The sequence below is a fragment of the Lottia gigantea genome (assembly GCF_000327385.1).
Source record: "Lottia gigantea unplaced genomic scaffold LOTGIsca_21, whole genome shotgun sequence".
Classification (NCBI taxonomy): Eukaryota; Metazoa; Mollusca; class Gastropoda; family Lottiidae; genus Lottia; species Lottia gigantea.
The window spans coordinates 544674-566299 of record NW_008708458.1 but is presented as its reverse complement, the minus strand read 5'-3'; the positions used below and the strand labels follow the sequence as shown (position 1 = coordinate 566299).

General features: G+C 30.3%; 2 protein-coding genes across 2 annotated transcripts; both read left to right on the top strand.

Annotated features, from left to right (window-relative positions):
• Window positions 1-796: 796 nt before the first annotated feature.
• On the top strand, window positions 797-14715 carry LOTGIDRAFT_115536 (hypothetical protein; the record flags this gene model as incomplete). Its single annotated transcript, XM_009054089.1, has 4 exons — window positions 797-898; window positions 13646-13722; window positions 13946-14066; window positions 14560-14715. 4 exons carry the CDS (start codon window positions 797-799, stop codon window positions 14713-14715), a joined length of 456 nt encoding a protein of 151 aa, XP_009052337.1.
• Window positions 14560-20599, top strand: LOTGIDRAFT_214372 (hypothetical protein). The gene is made up of 5 exons (XM_009054088.1): window positions 14560-14673; window positions 15066-15192; window positions 15596-15721; window positions 16048-16151; window positions 19452-20599. Exons 1-5 carry the CDS (start codon window positions 14572-14574, stop codon window positions 19539-19541), a joined length of 549 nt encoding a protein of 182 aa, XP_009052336.1. The 5' UTR covers window positions 14560-14571; the 3' UTR covers window positions 19542-20599.
• Window positions 20600-21626: the final 1027 nt, after the last annotated feature.

Sequence of the window (21626 nt, the reverse complement as noted above, 5' to 3'; positions counted from 1 at the left end):
AATAAAATACTTACAATGCCAATTCAGAGAGTAGAGTCTTGAATAAATATAGAACTACTTCAATTTAAAGAAAAGTGTTAAGGGCCATTTGTTGGCTATAGATTTAATGATTTTAAAGTTTGCAGAAAAGGTAGCTTGTTTAAAGGGATGCTAAATTAGGTAAAGGACATTGAAACAAAATTACTGGAATTGTAGTAAGGTCAAGGACAGTATGTCTTAGCAGAAAGTGTTGTTCTTGATCAGGAAATGTAGACATATGTACCAAGGTTATGATACCCTGCCCAGCTCTATTTATCATATAATCAGTGCAATGAATTCACTTATTCAAATCACATTATCATTATTACTATCAATAAGCTTATTGTTTCACTGTTCTAAATGACAAATGGCAATGATATCACATGAGTATCGATAGTGTGCATTTTTTTTCGAAATTTTTCAAAACCTTACTGTTATTTTAGGAAACAGCACTTCTCAATAACATTTTCGAAGATCTAAAAAGAAAAGTTCTTCTGTAAGAGAAATTGAAAGTTATGCAACCACCATGACATTTCTAACTGATCAATGGACTATTAAAAGTGTAATAATGTGTAACATACTCAGTCCTTAGTTCAAAATAGATGAAGTGGAATTTTACAAGAATTGTTTTAACACCATACCCAGAATGGACAAAGATTCTCTGTATTATTACTATGAGACATTGTGTATATATCTATATTATTTCTATGATATTTTATGTGTGTGTTATGAATATTCCAAACCTATGAAAGATATATTATTACATTTCGAGACTTTGATGGCACCTTATCTTTATGGTTTTTGTAGACTTGTGTTTGGAACATTATATCCAGCTTATGCCTCATACAAAGCCGTCAGAACGAAGAATGTTAAAGAATATGTAAGTATATTTTTGATTATTATATTTAGTATCTGGGGCCTTATTCTTGAAAACTTAAGTAAGGTATCGATAAAGCAAGAGTTTAAGAATTACTGTAATATAAGTGGATAATAAAACTTAACTTAAAATTGATTTTAGTGATTGACCAATCAGATGACTTAAGTTTTCGAGAATAAGGCCCTGAGTAGAAAGTGACTGAAATATTTGCCTGAATGCAGATATATATTCATGAAATGATTGTTGTTTAATAGCATTTTTTTAACAAATGAACTCAGAAATGAAATTTACTATGTCTGTAAGCAAGGTAAATAACAGTACCACTGGTCTAAGGTGTGTCAGGTTTTATCATGTGATACAAAATATATATTTATATATAAGATTAAGGTGAAGGTCAGTATGATATAATGTAATAATATTATACTCTTATCGAATATTGATACATGTAATATGATTAACGCATCCATTATCTTGTAATAATAAGGAAATAATACAAGAGAAACATTAGGTGCGGTACAAAACTTAAAGTTGAAGGACAACATTCTCAAAATTGGATGAAATTGAAGTTTCCGTTGAAGTTATCCCTAACAGCAATTATTCACATGTACATGTACTTTCCATACAGTGTCTGTAAAACTTGCGATAAAGGGTTTGAAATGTATTTTGAAGAAACATAATGCATCTATAACAGGATAAAATACTACCATCTAAAAGCAACTTGATTTCTCCCTCTGAAACAGTAAATAACAAATTAATAGCACTGATCTGAGTATAGGATATTTTGTGCCCAGAATATTGAATTGATCACATTGAATGAACCATGATGGTATTATTGTCCTTTCATAAGTTATTTCATTCAAGTTACCTGACAGGTTATGATTTTAAAGACTAAGTCCTGCTTCTTGTGTAATTTTGCTCAGGAATGAACCAAGCAGGGTTTTCACCTTATAAGTGACCACAATCACTGCAACCTGAATATTTTTATATTCTTGTATCATGTCCTTTCATGTCCATTTTTTTATAAATCATCTGAAGAGATAGAGTCATCAGATTACTAATGTTACTAATTATTCAACTAGATATTTTTACACTATGTAGTCTAATGTAGAGACTGAAATATTGTGACCATGTTTTACAGTTTGATTGATAGTGACTAAAGTAAGTCTGATGTCATGCTCATGATTTGTACTATAATAGGTTTTTTTTCTTATCGTGCCCTTTCATGTCCATTTTTTGATGAATATCTGAAAGGATATTGTCATCAAATTACTGATATTACCATCTTAACTATTGGCACCATGTAGACTGATAGAGCCATTTTTAAACTAAGATTTATAGTGACTAAAGCAAATCTGATGTCATACTCGCGCTTTGTGCTACTATAGGTTTTCTTTGTCTGTTCCGGAGTATACTGAAGTATTGATGTAATTATTGACAGTGGAATTAGGTCAGATCTATTCTGAGATATGAACTAGGTCAATAACTACTGAAGTTAATTATATTAGACTATTCCATTAGTCTGATATATGAGACTACAACAAGACAGTGGTAATTACAGACTTGTACAAATTCTCTTTTATTATCTTTCTCATAAAAAAAACCATTAAGCCATCAATGTTTTCTACTATTTGTCTGTGGTAACTAATGATCAGTAAACATAATAATTTACTAGTGGTTGTAACAACAATATATAATTTAAATAACGAAAGCAAAGGCTAAGGTGAAAAATTAGTTATGTGCGAAATAGAGTGCAGAAAAAAATGTATTTCAGTATCAGGTACTCATTGGTTTCAAAGTGAGATGAGAATAGTATTGTCAAAAAAGCACTGGCATAGGTCATGAGATAGGAAACAAAATCAAAGGATGTGATAGTTAGATACTATGATGAGTGGATTTTGATTTTGAAAGTAACTCTATATATTTAAATATATTGATGCCCTGTTGATTGTGACTCATATATAAATACAAGGAAATGTGTACGGAGGGTCTATATCTATTTATTTGTCATTTGAGACATATTGACTGTATGTTCAGTTCCAAGGTTTGCTGGCTTAACAGGGTTCCATATATATTTAAATATGTTGATGCCCTGTTGATTGTGACTCATATATAAATACAAGGAAATGTGTACGGAGGGTCTATATTTATTTATTTGTCATTTGAGGCATATTGACTGTATGTTCAGTTCCAAGGTTTGCTGGCTTAACAGGGTTCCATATATATTTAAATATGTTGATGCCCTGTTGATTGTGACTCATATATAAATACAAGGAAATGTGTACGGAGGGTCTATATCTATTTATTTGTCATTTGAGGCATTGACTGTATGTTCAGTTCCAAGGTTTGCTGGCTTAACAGGGTTCCATTTAAGCAGTATTGCGATTCAAAATGACCCCTTTTTGCCATCTAATATTTTCTATGATCGGCCAAACTCAAACTTGATCACAACAATCTGCTAAACAAATAAAATTGTATATTTGAAGGTTCTAAATTGAATCCTGTGTTTAAAGTATCGTGCAAATTGGGTAGTGCTTATTCTTACCAAAATACCTGGCATTGTCATTGTCTTAATAAATAACTGATGTCAGAATGCTATTTATTGGCTCTGTCCATGAAAATCTTCTTGATTCTAATGTCAGAAAGCTTCAGAAATTGACTTGGGTGCATTGTGCATATACTTAATTACTTATAATTGTGATATAGGTTGTAAAAACAGTATAAATGAAATTACGAAGGCACAGGCCGAGGAGAAAATTCAGCAACATACGGGGTGAACTTTAGAATTAAATATACAGGTGTAGATATTGCAGATATATATTAAAACATAATAACAATATATATACATTTATTTTATAACATAATCAATATTGAAATATTATATATACATTCTATAAGAGTTATAATCAATATACTGACAGGTAGTTGACTATGAAAATATATACCAGTGACCCAATTTGATGAATTAATTTGAAATTGTAAAGTTATTGATTGTGTTAATATGATATAATATAATATTATATTATTTTAAAGAGAGATTAAAAGTTTAAATGATTGTTAGAGACAGGTACAAAAACTTCAATAATACCTTAAACTAACTTCAGGTAGAGAGATATAGACAAAATTCAACTATGTTACTGATTATCTTTTATAGGTCAAATAATACTGGAAGTCCTTGTGAATTTCTCCACATGTCATACTCCTTTTATAACTTTTCATGTAATATTGTGTGTAATTAATAACTCTACATATTTAATGTCATATATATTATATTCATATCTGATCATTTCGGATGATATAATCCTATTAATAGTTGCTTTATCATAGAGCTCAATTTCTCTTCAATTCTACACTAACACACAGTGGAAGGAAGTTCATTAGATGGTTATTAACATTGTTATGGACTTTATGGTATAAGGTTTATGGTGAATAACATCATGATACCAGTAATATTTACATGTGAGATTGACAAAATTTTCTTTCAGATTGACATTTCCACCAGTCGTTCAGAGTCAAATGGTAGCTCAGTAAATTAAGTGTCTGCTTTAGCCTTCAGTAAGCAGCCTTCATTGCTTACATGTTTCAGACATGTTTTTGATCACTAGTACAATTTTTTATCTTCAAAACTCTTTATTATTATTATTAGAACTGACTCAACATTATTTTTCAGAAACAGTTCTCATTATTTATAACCATGGTTTGTACTTTCTATAAGCTTACAGGATGTCTGGTAACTTCCTTGAGTGGCATTTAGTAACTGGGGTATGAATAACTGGACACAATTATATGGATAACAATTACTTACAAATAAATATCAAGCAATGATGATAAAGACGAAAGCGTCATCATGGAAATGTTGCAAGTTATTTAAAAAAGTAATTGTTATCCATAAAATTGTGTCCGGTTAAGCTTATGGGAGTTTTAATTAATTTTTTCACGCTCAATACAAGAGTTTTCAGTACAGTACATTGTGACTTAATATTCCAAATTTATTATGGAAAGAAATTTCAGTTCATTAATCATCAAAGTTTTTCATTTAGAAATTGAGATCGTTATCAGACTCATTAATTAAACAACAACATTTAATAAAACATCAAACAACCAATCAATGTTTCATGTTTTAAAACCTCCATTTTGAATGCTATGTAGGTCACAGTAGGATTAAATATACCTTTATGAATATACACAAAGTAGATATTAAGGTCAACAGTAAAGTAGTATGACCGCGTGTATACCAACATCTACTATTATTACTATCTCAATAACAACACTGTGATCTTTTTGAAATTTTTAAGATTGAGGATGGCCTAAAACGTTTAGATAAATCCTTTCATCTATTATGTAAAATCATTGATTGAAAGATGGGGTCGGTTCAAAGAGTTTGAATCACAGTTTGAGTAATTTCTTTACTACTCTTTGTCTTTTTTGTTGACTGAGCATGGACTTTAATAAAGCTTGAAGTAGTGATGGGGATGGCCCTGAGGATTTGTCAGACATTCAAAAATTAACCCACTGATTTTTTATAGTTTGTATATTTGTTGACTCACAATCTTATCGAGCCTTTGAATAGATATAGCAAATAAACAATAGTAGCATTGTCAACTCTCTAAAGGGGATGCCAAGTTGAAGTTGTGGAACTCAAATACAGGGCCACATAAGGTGTAGAAAATTCTGTTTATGATTATTATTAATCCTGAATTGTGTAGAGGATTTCTCCAGGGTTTATTGTTTTTATCTGCTCATCTGTTTTTCTTATCATTGTTGTATCACAGTCTGTTCTGGGTTAACTTAAATTAAACAGTTGAAAATATTTATGAGTATGTGTTTGTCATCTCTAGCATGAAATAGACAAGACAAGTAAACACGGATATTTCCAATTTAGAACACTAATTACAGCAAAAATGTGAATGTTATAACTGACAGTTAGAATCAATATCCTTGGTTTCAACCATGCAATATTTCATTAAAATATTGAATACAGGACAGAATATTGAAAGAGAACTATGGAACTAAAGGAATTTATCACCTTCAGGGAGGTTGGAAAGAATCAATACATTCATTAGTACAACAATGACCCAATTAATTACTAGATAACAACTTTTAACAAAGTACTGACAGTTAAACACATACTTTTAAATTTCATAAAACGCAATTAAATATAATTGGTGCAATTTTTTTTTTTTGATTCATGAAGGTGATGAACATTGAGATAACAGCAGTAATATATGTGTGACTGGTGGACATAAATCTGTTGGAATTTTCTTTAATCCTAAAAGCATGATGTATAACACGTCAACTAGACACATGTTGTTATTCTGAACTAGTCCCTAGACTGAACTATTATTAGCTGAAGGGTCAGAGAAGGCAGTATTGATGTAGTGGAGTGAAAGTGACAGCGAATGAGTCAGAAATACACAGCAGGAATGTTTTTACCCAATTTTCATTATCATTCTCTTCACGAAATTTAATTAAGTCTCAACTCGTTATCTTAATGGATATTATAATATTCACAGATTTTCCCAATTTACATTATAACCTATATTGATATTTACAGATCTTCCCAATTTACATTATAACCTATATTGTTATTTACAGATCTTCCCAATTTACATTATAGGCTATATTGATATTCACAGATCTTCAACATTTACATTAAATGCTTTATTGATGTTCACAGATCTTCCCAATTTACATTATAGCCTATATTGATATTTACAGATCTTCCCAATTTACATTATAGCCTATATTGATATTCACAGATCTTCCCAATTTACATTATAGCCTATATTGATATTCACAGATCTTCCCAATTTACATTATAACCTATATTGTTATTTACAGATCTTCCCAATTTACATTATGTCCTATATTTATATCTTCACAGATCTTCCGAATTTACATTATAACCTATATTGATATTCATAAATCTTCTTAATTTACTTTATAGCCTATATTGATATTTACAGATCTTCCCAATTTACATTATAACCTATATTGTTATTTACAGATCTTCCCAATTAACATTATGTCCTATATTTATATCTTCACAGATCTTCCCAATTTACATTATAACCTATATTGATATTCACAGATCTTCCCAATTTACATTATGTCCTATATTTATATCTTCACAGATCTTCCCAATTTACATTATAACCTATATTGATATTCACAGATCTTCCCAATTTACATTATGGCCTATATTGTTATTTACATATCTTCCCAATTTACATTATGTCCTATATTTATATCTTCACAGATCTTCCCAATTTACATTATAACCTATATTGTTATTTACAGATCTTCCCAATTTACATTATGTCCTATATTTATATCTTCACAGATCTTCCCAATTTACATTATGTCCTATATTGATATTCACAGATCTTCTTAACTTACTTTATAGCCTATATTGATATTCACAGATCTTCCCAATTTACATTATAGCCTATATTGATATTCACAGATCTTCCCAATTTACATTATAACCTATATTGTTATTTACAGATCTTCCCAATTTACATTATGTCCTATATTTATATCTTCACAGATCTTCCCAATTTACATTATAACCTATATTGTTATTTACAGATCTTCCCAATTTACATTATGTCCTATATTTATATCTTCACAGATCTTCCCAATTTACATTATGTCCTATATTTATATCTTCACAGATCTTCCCAATTTACATTATAACCTATATTGATATTCATAAATCTTCTTAATTTACTTTATAGCCTATATTGATATTTACAGATCTTCCCAATTTACATTATAGCCTATATTGATATTCACAGATCTTCCCAATTTACATTATAGCCTATATTGATATTTACAGATCTTCCCAATTTACATTATAGCCTATATTGATATTCACAGATCTTCCCAATTTACATTATGGCCTATATTGATATTCACAGATCTTCTTAACTTACTTTATAGCCTATATTGATATTCACACATATTCCCAATTTACATTATAACCTATATTGATATTCACAGATCTTCCCATTAGATACTCAATATCTTATTGAAGAAGATTTATATTTGAAAAGATTGTAAATATCACTGTCATAATTGCAATCCTACAGGTATTGAAAGTTTATTATTTGTAATATATTAATTAAGGTTATATTATATATAGCCCAGCTACTCCACCCAATCTTTGTTGAAAGCTGGATACAAGTTTGACACGGGTATAATAATGATATACAACTATTTAAGTGACATATCTAGAGACCTATAGAAATATTTAAACAGAACCTGAAACATGTTGTTACTCATGTTGTCAAACTTTGGTAGTAACACAGGCTGAAGTAGATCAGTTGTCATAAGATTGCAAAGAATAAACTCTGAGTAACAACATGTTTCAGGGTCTGTTTTAATATTTCTATATCTGTTTACACAATTGATGTATCAAGCACTATTTTAACAGTGATATATGTTTGATGTAGTAAAATCTACATTTATAATTTCTATAAAATATTAATGAAGTTGATATATAGCCTTTCTACTCCACCCAACATTTGTTGAAAGCTGGATATAAGTTTGACTTGGGAATAATAGTGATATACAACTATTTTAGTATATTTTATGTATAATATATATAAAAGAAATATACAACCAGCCATCTGTGAATAAATCAATAGTAAAAACTATATTGAAATATATAATAGAATATTGATAGTTGTTTATTACTGTAACATCTGATATCTACCATTTATACAGCATTTTAGATCAAAATATCATTTTCTCATCTCATAATGTTTCATACAATCTCTACTAGGGGCCTTTTTAAAAAAATTGAAAAGATAATGGCTCATAGATCATAATTATGTTACCAGTGCCTTAATAAAATTATAATGCTTCTTACTCAAACCTGTCCAATGTAAAATAAATACCGGTATTCCTACAGAAGTCTATGGTATGTTTATTCTTCAAACATGAAGCAAAGTTGACATAGTAACAAAACAGCATCTAGTATTCAAGTAGGATGAAATGGAAGTAAAGATTAATTGAAAATGATATTCAGACTATTTTCTTGAAGTTTGTTAACCTGATTTTTGAAAAATGAGGCTGAAATTTGATTTGACATGACGATACAAGTTGGAAGGAATGTCATCCTGTCTGTTTAATCTATTGTGACAGTAGAGGGAAATTATCTTGATTGGTCTGTTGAAATAATGACTTCAGATTTCTATTAGAATTCTATTGGCTCTGATATTGCATAACAATAATATTAAAGGGAAATGAAAAATATTGGGTTTCTCAAAAATGGTCAATAACTGTAAGATTTGTACAAGCATCCTTTTAACAGTTAAATTTTGAAAAAGAGATATATAATGCCACTGATGTAGAAATATTTCCTTTTTTGCACACTTCATGGAATTGTTTTCATTAGCCCAAAACAGCAACGAAAAATATCTATCCCAGATGACCGTTGGAAAAGATGTCTGCATTACCTTCATAATTAACCTATACAAATTGATTACAGACTTGTGAGACGAACTGGTATTCAAACACTTCTACTTGATTAAACTAGCAGTCCAATAATGAAATATATATACATAGAAATAATGAAAATAAGGGAACCCATAAAGAGATTTATAATTGATGTTATCTTGCACTATTTGTCTTGGGGAATGTAGAGAGGTTTTATATGGTAGTCATAAACTGATGACTGAAGATATATATATGATATAATATAATCTTTATTGCAACATTTTGCACCATTTCTGGTCAAAGGCAATACATAGAGTAACAAGTATAATCACATGATAGAAATTAACATAATCAAGTAGAAATTGACAATACAATAATACTATATAGCAATAGAAAATGTTCAAGTAACAAAATTTGTTTCCTAATATATTAGAGCCCTATATTATGCACAAAGAATAAGGAACTTTGAAAAACTACTGTGGTCTAACAAAGAGTAGCTAAGCTGCTATTAACAGGACCTGGTGGCAGAGATTCCTGCAGGAATATTTCCTCTGCAGAATATCTCATTATCTGGTCCTGAGTTATGGTAATTTTACTGTCAGCTGGAGTCTAGTTGTGAAATTCAGGTCAACTTGAGGTCTGTATTGATCTTTTCTCCTGTAATCCTGCCACTGATTATACCATCATATGTTTAATTTGTATTTCCACATTCTGTTTTGAAAAGGTAATTGAAATTAGACTTGACAGCATAATAGTTTTATTGCGTTGTCTATTATTTGAAAAATTGCAACATAGTTGCACTATAGAAATAAATAGTGGGTAGGGTAGGTTGAACTGAATGGCTTATTTGTGCATATTGCTGAACCTGATGTAATGGAAGGGGGAGGTATTATATTTTGTAACTGACTGTCTAGGGGTTCAATTAGAACATATACATTCTGTACATAATGTCCACAATGGTGGGTTTGGTGTTCCCTATTAATAGACATCATGTAACTACCATTTCACCATGTCTTCTACTAAATACAAACTTGCTTAGAATAGGATCCAGACATCTATGTAAGAAAGGCTTTTTAGCTTAATCTCTTACCCTAAGAATGTTTATTCATGTATCAATGATTTACAAATCCTAATGAAATTGAGTTTTAGTGAGAGAACAATTTTCACAAGCAAGTGCAGCAAATTTTGATGAGCAGTATGTCTGTCTGCCACCTGTGCTGCTCCTTCAACAAAAGTGTAGGGGTTCTGGGGAGGGGTGCTGCCCCTGTGGTAACATCACTATTCGCGAGAAATTGATAGGGTGAACTGTTGCCCATGTGGTTCCCTCATCCCAAGTTTATATCAACATTTCATCTTATTGATTTGCAGAGACAATATCCACAGGGTGACTAAAAAAAAAAAATCAAAAAAAGACATAAACACTGATTAAAAATTTGAGTTAGTGATATTTACCAAAATAACAATTTCAGATAGGAGAAATTAAACTTGATGAACTGTGTATTATTATTATTTTATGAGTTAAAATTTTGATACATAAATATTGTCAGTCTAGTGGCAGATCAATAGTGTAATAAACAAACTGATAGGGATTGTTTCACAATAACTGATTGTATCAAGAACAGTTGTTTTATCTTATTTTCACCTCTTGACTGAATATTCATCAAGTTTGATGAGTTTATTGACAGACCAAACCTACTGTACTTATGTCAATGGCAGTTGGTAAAATTATAATGTTTTTCAGTCTCAGTAGGGAGTTGCATGTAACACATTGTTATAATTTCAAGCTTTTACATGCTGCGTCTCATACCTTGATTGCAATAACTACCTTTAATGTAATTTGTAAATGTAGTCATTTGAATGGATTGTACGCTAGTGATTACAGCCAATCATAGCCCCTGATTACATGCGTAGCCAAATTGTTTACAGTCTTTCTGTGGAGGACTCTATTGTCTGTGGTAATGGACTTGCTTTTTTTTTTGCACTCTAATAAGGCTTGATAAGACTAAAGATTGCACTTATCAAAACCATGTTGTGTTATGAGGAAGATAAGTCAATGACTCCATTTTGTATCACAGCTGCTTGTAAATGCAGTGAAGGATTTCTATTGCTCGATGTGGCATTGGCTTATTCAGAGTGTTGATGTATGATGAATAGGTGTTTCCTTTTCAGTGAGATTGTACCTGGGAACCTCATTGTTTGAATTTAATCTTTAATAGCTGAAGATTAAATACCATGGAAATATACCTTATATTATGTCTAAATAGAATAGAGAAACTCATTAGAGATTTCTTTGTACTGTTGAATATTGATTGACCTAGATTGATAATACATCTTCTAGTCTAATTCCAACCTTCTAATCAGAAGAGTTCTACTCCATCCTCCATTAGCTTTATCATTGCTGGAATAATGATTTTAACCAAGGATGCTTATATTGATGGAAATCCTGTGTAAGTTTTATAAGAATTTGACCGGACTGTTGAAAACAATAGAGTGGTAGAATGATTCCGGCAGCACTGGAAAAGCATTACATATTTGAACTTCTTAACATAACTTTTTTTTTTGGTGCAAATTGGATGAAAATATAACCGACCTCATTGTATATTATTTATTACAAAATATTCACAAAATATTCAATTCTATTGCCAATCATGTGACACATTTTACTGAAATTCAATCCAAATTTTCAAACTTGAAAATTCATAGAAGAGTTGAAGAGATAGTAATGAGGTTCCAAATGTTTTATGTGTATCAAGGACACTGATATCATCATCATTCCAATTTTCAGGCAGACTTCTGTGGTTCCTGCAATTCCATTAAATGTGAGCATTTTATGACATCACTATCGCAAAAGCTGCTATTGATATGATGAAAATCAATGCTATCAGTGTCCCCGATACACTTAAAGTTTTATAAAACCTTTTTACAATCCCTTTAAAGTTTGTTAATTATGATCATCCACTATCAGTTTATTTATATCAAAATAAATGTTTAAAGTTTTGGGGTTTAGATTTTGGATATTTAAATTGTTTTGTGTATAAATGAAAGAAAATGAAATCTCAGTTTTTCTGGGTCAGCAATATAATACAATGTGATACTAAATTAGTATAGAAAATAAAATCTTTGTAAAAGAAAGTAAGTAGATTATTTGACTCTCATAACTTGTATACTTATTATAAGGCTTTAACAGATGTAACAATAGATCTTGTATTACTAGGTAATTCCAATACTGACCAATAATCAATTGACCTAATTCTTGTCATTTATCTAGGTCACATACTTGCACATAATTTTGCTTATTGAAGGGAGATAACTCCAGTTTACTCTGCTAACTTTCCAAGTAATGCAAGTATGTTTTAGAATGAGAAATTATCTGGATATTTTTTTATCATTGAAGTATACTTATGTAAGCAAGGACACTTAGTTTTAGTGGAATTGTAAGAGTCACAGATGTCTAAATGAAAATTGGAATGGTGCAAATTGATATTATCAGTGTCCTCGATACACATAATTTTTTTTAGAAAACCTCTTTATAATCCCTTGAATAAACATACATATCCCTTTAATATAAGATTATCAGTATTAAAATTCAGAAAAGGATGTGCAAGTATTATCTTCACAGTATTATCAGTGTATCTGTTATATTTATGTGAATTGAAATGTCAGTGAAATAACATAGCAAGGTTTTTATGAATGCAAGGTCATCATAAACCATATTGTAATTAAACAGTATTAATTTAGTGTTGTTCTTGAAGTCGTGATAATACTTCTCTTGGTTTCTGAAGGACAGTGATCTCATAATTCTGTATGAATAATGAGATGTAAAGAAGCCCAATGTAATGAGTTTGTTAATTAGGTAGACTGATTGTGAATGACTAGGAAGCCAAAGAAACTTTTATTCCATTTCTTGAAGCCTGTTATTGACCACCTTAGGGATACAGTCATGGAGTTATTCCAAACTTTCATTCATTTCTCCCCTCTCCAACACTTGGATTTCATGATGTGAACAAAAGGTGCATTCAGTGGGAGTTCTTGAAAAAAGACTCATTGGAGAGTAATTCTTTATCAATATAAAAACCAAGCATTATGTTTTTGAATTTGAGCCTCTTTTAGGAAATCATAACCATTGGTATATTTGTTATTAAATCAAAGATATTAACTGATAAAGCTATACAAGTGTATTGAAGTATTTATATTAATATTATTGTAAATTATGTCCAAATTTTAAAGCACACAAATACAGACGTTCTTAGTGCCCTGTCAAAGTTTTAAGAATCATTTATTGTATTTTTATTGTATTGTATGTTTCAGGTAAAATGGATGATGTATTGGATTGTATTTGCCTTATTTTTATGTGTAGAAACTTTCTCTGATGTATTTATATCATGGTAAGTTTTCAGTCATTCTGTTTATATCAATTTTATTTTTACATGCCCACATCTATTATACGGTTTGGTTTCACAGTACCGGTATTTGAAATTCTGTAATGTTCAGATGATTTCTTAATTTCATAGATTATTAATGGACTAGATTGAGTTTTGTCTTTAAAATGTGGAATCAAGTTCATTATTTTAATTTAATATTTTTCGTAAATGCTCGGTATTTTTTCAGGTTACCTTTTTATTATGAAGTAAAAATAGTTTTTGTGTTATGGTTGCTGTCTCCCATTACAAAAGGCTCTAGTTTTCTATTTAAAAAATTTGTCCATCCACAATTAGCTAAAAGAGAAAAGGTATGTGTCATGTCTTTGACTATATGAATAATACCAATACTATAGGTGCTTAAGGGTATAGCAGTCTTAATTTGCCTCAAAAGCCAAGAGATCTCAATATCCGCTATCCAGATATCTTTTCATAATTGAAATCCAAAGTCGAGTTTCCTAAGAATTCTACAAAAATTTACATTAGAGGTTCAAACAGATACCTACTTGCTTGCCTAGGCCTCCATAGTTCAACCCCCGCATAGGTTGAGATAGCAACTTTGGATTTTTCAACCAGCTTTCCTCTGTCAGTGATGGAGGTTGGTGGAGCTGACAAGCAAAAAAAACTGAGTCCCTGTGTGCCACAGATGTTACACATTAAAGATGACAATCGTAAATCAACAAAGAACAGCTTAATTTATTGTCAGTGTAAAATCTCCCTCATTGGACACTCCATAGTATTGCCTGACTTTGATACCTCTAGCAAGAACATAAAGTAAAAGTTTATTTTATTTTACAATTGCAGGATATAGATGAAATGATAATACAAGCCAGTAAACAAGGCTACTCTACCTTAGTTAAATTAAGTAGTAGGGGTATTTCCTATGCAACAAATGTTTTTATGAAAACTGCATTGACAGTAAGTTCAGTTATTTATATTTTCAACCTTGATATTATTTAAGTTATTTCATCTAAATATGACTCTCCTTGTGTCTGGATTGAAAGATATGAGTATAAACTCCTGAATACAATGTAATATATGAGTATGCCCAAGATCCAAAATATTGATTTAACCTGGATGCTATTTCTTAAGCTGTGATGTTTTCAGTTATTGAAAGTGATAAGCCAATTCAGAGATTGGTTTGCTGTTATCTAGTGCCTAATCATATCATTCTTTGAGTACCTTTGTTAATATTTTGTTATGTTTTTTGTAAAGGCATTTCAAATACATAAAACAACCAGTCAACATTGGCCCTTATAGCCCACCAGTTCTAAAGACAATTTCTAATTTCTAAAGCTAACTATTTTCAGGGACATGGTAAACTAGTAGATCATCTAAGACGTAGTTATAGTACTAGTGACCTATCAGATGATGGTACTGGTCTGTCTAGGTCTAGAGAGATGCTAGATGATTATGAAGAAGATGAAGATGAATTAGGTATGTTTGGTGAATACTAGTGCTGGCACAATCTATAGATGAATTGATACATCGTATTGAGAAATGAAACGATCTGAAAGTTTAATGATCTTTCTTCATTATTCAAGTCTACCCAACTGTAAATTGGAATGGATAAGATCCATGCCAAGAGGATTAGCAAAGGACTAGACAGGATTTTCTTGAACCTCAGTTGTCATTGTATAATGGATGTTAGTTTCTTCTTTTTCTGTGTGTCTTGCATCTACTTTTTAAACATTGAAACTTATCATAAATGGTATTAAAAGTTAGATTTTGTGCTTGAAAGGTATTTGATTTTGATACCAATAAAATATGTCTGTTTAGTAAATTTACTTTCTGGATATCCCTGAACTTATAATAGTTGATAGCTCTGTCTATATTACAGATAACAGACTATATGAAGATAACAGAGAAATCGAGGCCAGAAAAGAAAGAAGAGTTGTCAAAACAAGTGATAGTAAAAAAACAGAAAAATCAGTCAAAATGAAGAAAGGAACCAGTACCAATGCAGGTAAAATATATAATGTTAAAAGTTGCAAGATTCTTAACTGATAAAAGATAGTCAATGCTGATTTCCACAAGTCACTGATTCAGGTAAAAGTCATTCTGGGGTTGACTCCACTTGCCATGCATGATCTGACAAAATAGTTGTGTATGTCCTGTTCTAGGTTGTTTAATATTCAACCAATCACATGCTCTGTTGCCTGAGAGATTTCTTTCTCCTATGTGAGGAATTCTGAGATATTATATTATTAGTTATATTAGTTATATAATTTGAAAGATTGTGATTTGCAATATTACTTCAAGTATGATTTTTTATGTATCTTAATGATATAGAATTAACAAGTGTTATGGAAGTAGATGAAGATGATGAAGAAGTAGTTGTTACAGAGGAAATAACCTATATACCAGTGACTAGAAAACATTATACACATAAAGAGGTAATAGTCTCTATATATTCTAGGTATTTTTCTACGACTGGCACATATATAGTTGTCTGTAATATCATTTACATACATATATGTATAATTTTAAACTAAGATGCATGAAACTGACATAATCTTCCCATTGTAAATACCACTTTTCGTTATCCCTTAATTCAATCAATTAATCCTACTTGTATTTTTGTATATCATTTATTATTTAATCTTGTCAATCCTTTCGATTTATTTAAATCATAAAATCACTTTACGTGTTGTTGGTGGAATCATTGGCTTTTCCCTTTATGTCCTTACTGATAAGACTTAGTTAAAATTAGTTTAACATACAAGTTTCCCTATAGCCATGACAATTTATTTTGCTTGTATTATTTGAATATGATATTTATTTTGGGTATTCTTTAAGCAAAATCAGGACACCAAAAATAAGGTAGACTATAACTGTAGAAATATTTTACATTGGGACAGTGTGTATTGTACATGGCTTGTGTGGGCTTTGGTGGATACAGTTGGGTTGACTCAAAGCTTGTTTAATGCAAAATTCAATCTGAATATGAGTTTAGGTGTTCAGAAACTCAGTGAAACAGAAGGTGAAGGGAGGGCTTTCAATTAAATTACACCAGACTTTCGCTCTGATTTTCTACTAGCTTTTAATTTTTAATATAACCACTTCAGATAGGGTCAAAAGATGGCCTTTTTGAACACTTGTCTATTCAATGACACAATCTAATTTATTCCCTCTCCAACACTGGGATTTTGTGACACGAACAATAGAGGCATTCAGTGTCTTCTTGGAGTGCACCTTTTGTTCATGTCACAAAATCCCATAAAAATGTTCAAGAGGCCTATCATTAGAAACAACTGAATTGAAAATTAAAAATGGTAGAAAATGAAAGTATGGTCTAAGTGTAATTAGACTGGTCCTATAGGAGCTGTAATTTATCTTGTATCTTTTGTGTGAAATACAGTGCTGAGAAAATTGAATATTATGATAAAATATTTTTATAACTACTCTGATCTTTTTACTGATCAAGTTTGTATCCAAAAACACAAAAACAAAGTAAAAAGTTAAATAACTGTAAAATAGACTATAAATTTCTTAATTTCCTCAGCACTGTTTGTTACTGTGGCAATATAATTTGATTGGTTACTGTGTTGTGTCTGTGTATTAACTGTTGTTTTATTAAGTTTATATTTTCTGATTATTCTAGCCATATAGAATGCCGGCTCGTTTTAAACGTAGATACAGTGAGGGTCAGATATATCATCAGTCTAAATCTAAACCATCATAAACAACCATCTCTACTCCACATCTTTATACAAACAGTAATAAACTCTGCATGATTCTCAACTTTAGCCTCAATACATGCTTGTTTTAGATTCGATCAAGAGTTTTAAGAGTTTTAGTTGGTGTTAAAATTGATAGAAATTGAGATTTGGAGATTAGAAAATTAACTAGAACAGGTGTCCTATTCACAAAAACTTTACTTGGAATGAGTTTAAATTTACTTGTATTAAATATCAAATAATAGTAAATGTAGGTGTATTTTGAAATATGAATTATAGTTATGTTTTTGAAGATGAGGGCCTAAAGCATGTAGATATAAGGATTGGAGAGGGAAAGAGGGGACTTGGACTTAGCTTACAAATCAATATGAATTTAACTATAGTGCAGCACTATTTACCATCTATAAAGATCCACTTTGTTTCTGGATTCTTAATTTACCAGGTTTTTTACTGACATTTATGGAAGAAAAATATCTTTAAAGATGGGTTTCCTTATATTTTGGTGTCAAATTAAGTCACTCATTGGAAATCTGTTGGTAATTCTCCACTAATTTAGCTAATTATGAATTAATTATGGTCATGTGAGACATACTGATATTTTTCCAAACCTCTACTTCCTATTCATATAAGTATTAGCATTTTCATTTTCATATATATAAATAAGGAAACCCATCTTTAATAAAGTTTTCAGGTATATTTTTTGAAGACCCTCTCATACTGCCAAATCCTGCAAATTAGCATCCATAGTTTTTTTTGTGTGAATTCTGTTGATCTGGTTTGAATAGTGTTTTGAGCTTGGTTTATTCGGGGTAAAAAATTTATAAAATGTCTATTATGTGTTTATTTCAGAATAGGTCAAACTTTTATGAAACAGATTTATAGCTATTTCTCAGGTGCATTTTTAATTTCAGGAATGTTTTTTATTTGTCAGGGTAGTCTTCAATTTCTCGAGATTCAGATAAATTTCCATTCACTATTATTATTTTACTAAATGAATGCAGATATCTTGTACTGGTGCAAGCTATAAAAATGTTTAGATTTGGTTCATTTCTTTTGAATAGATTGATTTCTTTTTTTGTTTTGAAATTTAGAGCTTAGGTCCTTCATATTTGATAACTCTTTACAATAACTTAATTTAAAATACTAAATTCAGTTCATCCTCTGATCTTTTCTCATCTTCTTCTGACAGGATTTCCTGATATTTCTTTCTATCCTGAGTGACAGTTTCTACATCAATGTCAATGATCAGTAATTAGGTTTCATACAGGCCCTTCCTCCGAAAATGATATTTTGCAACTGACTGATACCATTAATAATATTTATACATATTTCTCTCTTAGACAATGTTTTTCTATGGTTCAAATGATTCAATTATTGATAAATAACTTTTATTATTTTGTGTGCAGTGCAGTGGGGGCTTGGTGTGGTTTTGGAATTAGCTTTTTAGTTTATAGAAATATTTAAAGTGACATGCCTTCGTTCAATGCTTTGTAGATTGGGATGGAATCTATAAACCACAATAATTAGACTTGCAGTTCTAGTTGTATAATGTTTATATTTTAATAACTAAAGTGAAAATCTTTATTTCAAAAACATCTTTCATTGATATCAAAGATAAACTGATATAGAAGGAGAAGAAGAAGAGTGTGTAATGAAGTCTCTTCTTATTAACATGTACAATAAAGTATAGAATAATTATTTTGATAGTGTAGTTTACACTGTTAATAATCAAAGCAAAATTTAATTGATTTGTCATTAAGATATATAAATTATTTATGGACAGTCATATGTATTTAGAACAGAGCATTAGTTTCTTATTTCAAAGGAAGTATAGTAATACATGAGCAATACACAAAACTCTCATTGTTGACAAGCATGTACAGTCAAATAAACAATGAATTGTACATTCAGCTCTGATTGATAACTGTGTAAACTGCCTTTTATGAATTGTTGTTCAATTGATTTTCAGATACTACATAACTTTGCCTAACTTTTCTTTCTTTTTGTCCATTCCAGCAAAAACAGATAAGCAAATATGGAACATTACCAAAATCATACGGACGAACAACTAGAAGCACTAGAAAACCTGTACATAAAGAATTTTGAGAGGAATTGTTGTATTTATAGCTTGACCATTCTAAACCAGGCTGTTTAAAAACTGCACATGTATTGATTATTTACAATACATTGTACTTGGCATTGTATTCAGTAACACCTTGATATAATTTATATTATGAACAAAGCACCTGAGACGTGTAATCATACACAGTAATGTAACAGCATTAGCAAGGGCTTGGCTTTATATGCATTATATACACTCTTTACTTTCACCTCGAGATCATACTGAATTGGTCTGCCAAGCATTGCAGTTTGAGCATTCTAAATAAGCCTAAGTTTTTATGGTCAAGCTATGCTATTGTTTTAAGGACTATATGTACAATATAAAACTGCTGTAATAAGTCCTAACCTAACATGTCTTTCAAACTAATAATAGATTTTTACTTCATGTTGTGTTGTGATCACAATAGATGGCCCAGTCATATAGATTTTAACCTCAGTCAAGTTTGAAAGGATGAAGTCGTCTCTCTTTTTTCTTAAACTTGACTGCATGATGTTGTACATCCAAGTAAACTAATACCTAAGTTGTGACTTGTTTATTTTATTGTGAGACTAAAAACCTGCACTTTATTCTAGAAACCTTAAATAAGATAAAAATCCAGATTTTAAGAAATACATTAATCTGATTGGATAATGAAACAAAATTTAAAAACATAGTGATTGACCAATCAGATGATTGCAGTACTAAAATCATCTTAAGTTAAGCTTTCCAGAGTAGGTCCCAGTGCATTACTTTTAACATATCTTAAAAAGTTTAGACTACTAAAACCAGTGATTTTCGATTTCTTTTTTCCTATTTCCTTAAGATATGTTAATGTGAGTAACAAAATGAATAGTAATATAAACCTGTAAGAGATATAAATGTCCGATCAAAGCTGTAGACAGCTGGATTAAAGGCAAACAAGATATTGATTTGGTAGCCCTATTAAATTGTTGGTTTGTGAAAACGATAAGGTGTTGCAACACAATTTATAAATACCAATGTTACACTAAGATCACTCAAAAGACTTACGCCATTTTCACGTCCGATCAAAGTCATGGACAGTCGGAGAAAAGCGAACAAGATCTCGACAAGTCATTCAGTTGCCCTATTAAATTTGTTGGTTTTGTGAAAACAATTAGCTGTTGCAAGATTTACATAGGTTGAAAATTTTTACAGGAAATAGTTATGTACAAAGCAAATATTTTATTGATTTAGATATACTACATCCCTATTAAGAGTGTCTTCTATAGATTTGATTTGCAGAAGGCTATTAAAGGGAAGTAGAAGAGGCATTTTTTTTCGATAACAACCGTTGCAATCTAATTGATATAAAGAATCTCTACGAAAATATATATTTTAAATAAGAAACCAGTTACTTGCAAATAGATGTAGAGTATTGCTAGGCAATGTACATTGTTTATAAGGTAGGATAATTCTGCCAAAATTAATATGAACAGTAAGATGCTTAATAAGCGTAAGTTGTTATTTTGGCTAATTAGGTTGTATATCTAGTATTATATGATATTATTTATTAGCCTACAGTTTATTGGAATTACATTTGAGATTCCAGAGTCTTTCAATGATATGATAAATATTTTTGGTAGACCTTGTACATTGTGAAGAACCCATAACTGTTGTAATCCATGAGTAGAAAGACTACTAGGCAACAAAGTTTAAAAAGAAGTCAAATAGCCACCTTGGATATTTCATTTTCAAGATGAAAATAATTTATGGGCATATAGGAAAATGGTGGTTATTTGCAATGTTTCGATTTCTACTCAATGTACATAGCCTACCAAATATGTAATTGTAAAAATAAAATATATAGTTTTATATTGCACTGTATAATTACTGCATAATGAAAGTAAAGTGTATAGTATATGTCTCACAATGTTTAGGGTATGATGATATGTTATTGGTTTAATATGTACATATATATTGTATAGTCCACTAACCCAAATACTGGAATAATCTTGATTATATGCTGAGTCTCATTACTTGCAATTGTCAAAAATCGTAAGCGCATCCTGACAACAGAATTCTAATTAAAGATTGATTTACAATTTGCAAGCAATACGATCTAGTTGTTA

Coding starts and splice junctions, on each gene's coding strand:
- LOTGIDRAFT_214372 (XM_009054088.1), top strand. CDS start 14,572: ATGATAATACAAGCCAGTAAACAAGGCTACTCTACCTTAGTTAAATTA. Junction 15,722..16,047: donor AGGAACCAGTACCAATGCAG/GTAAAATATATA, acceptor TTAATGATATAG/AATTAACAAGTGTTATGGAA. Junction 16,152..19,451: donor AACATTATACACATAAAGAG/GTAATAGTCTCT, acceptor TGTCCATTCCAG/CAAAAACAGATAAGCAAATA.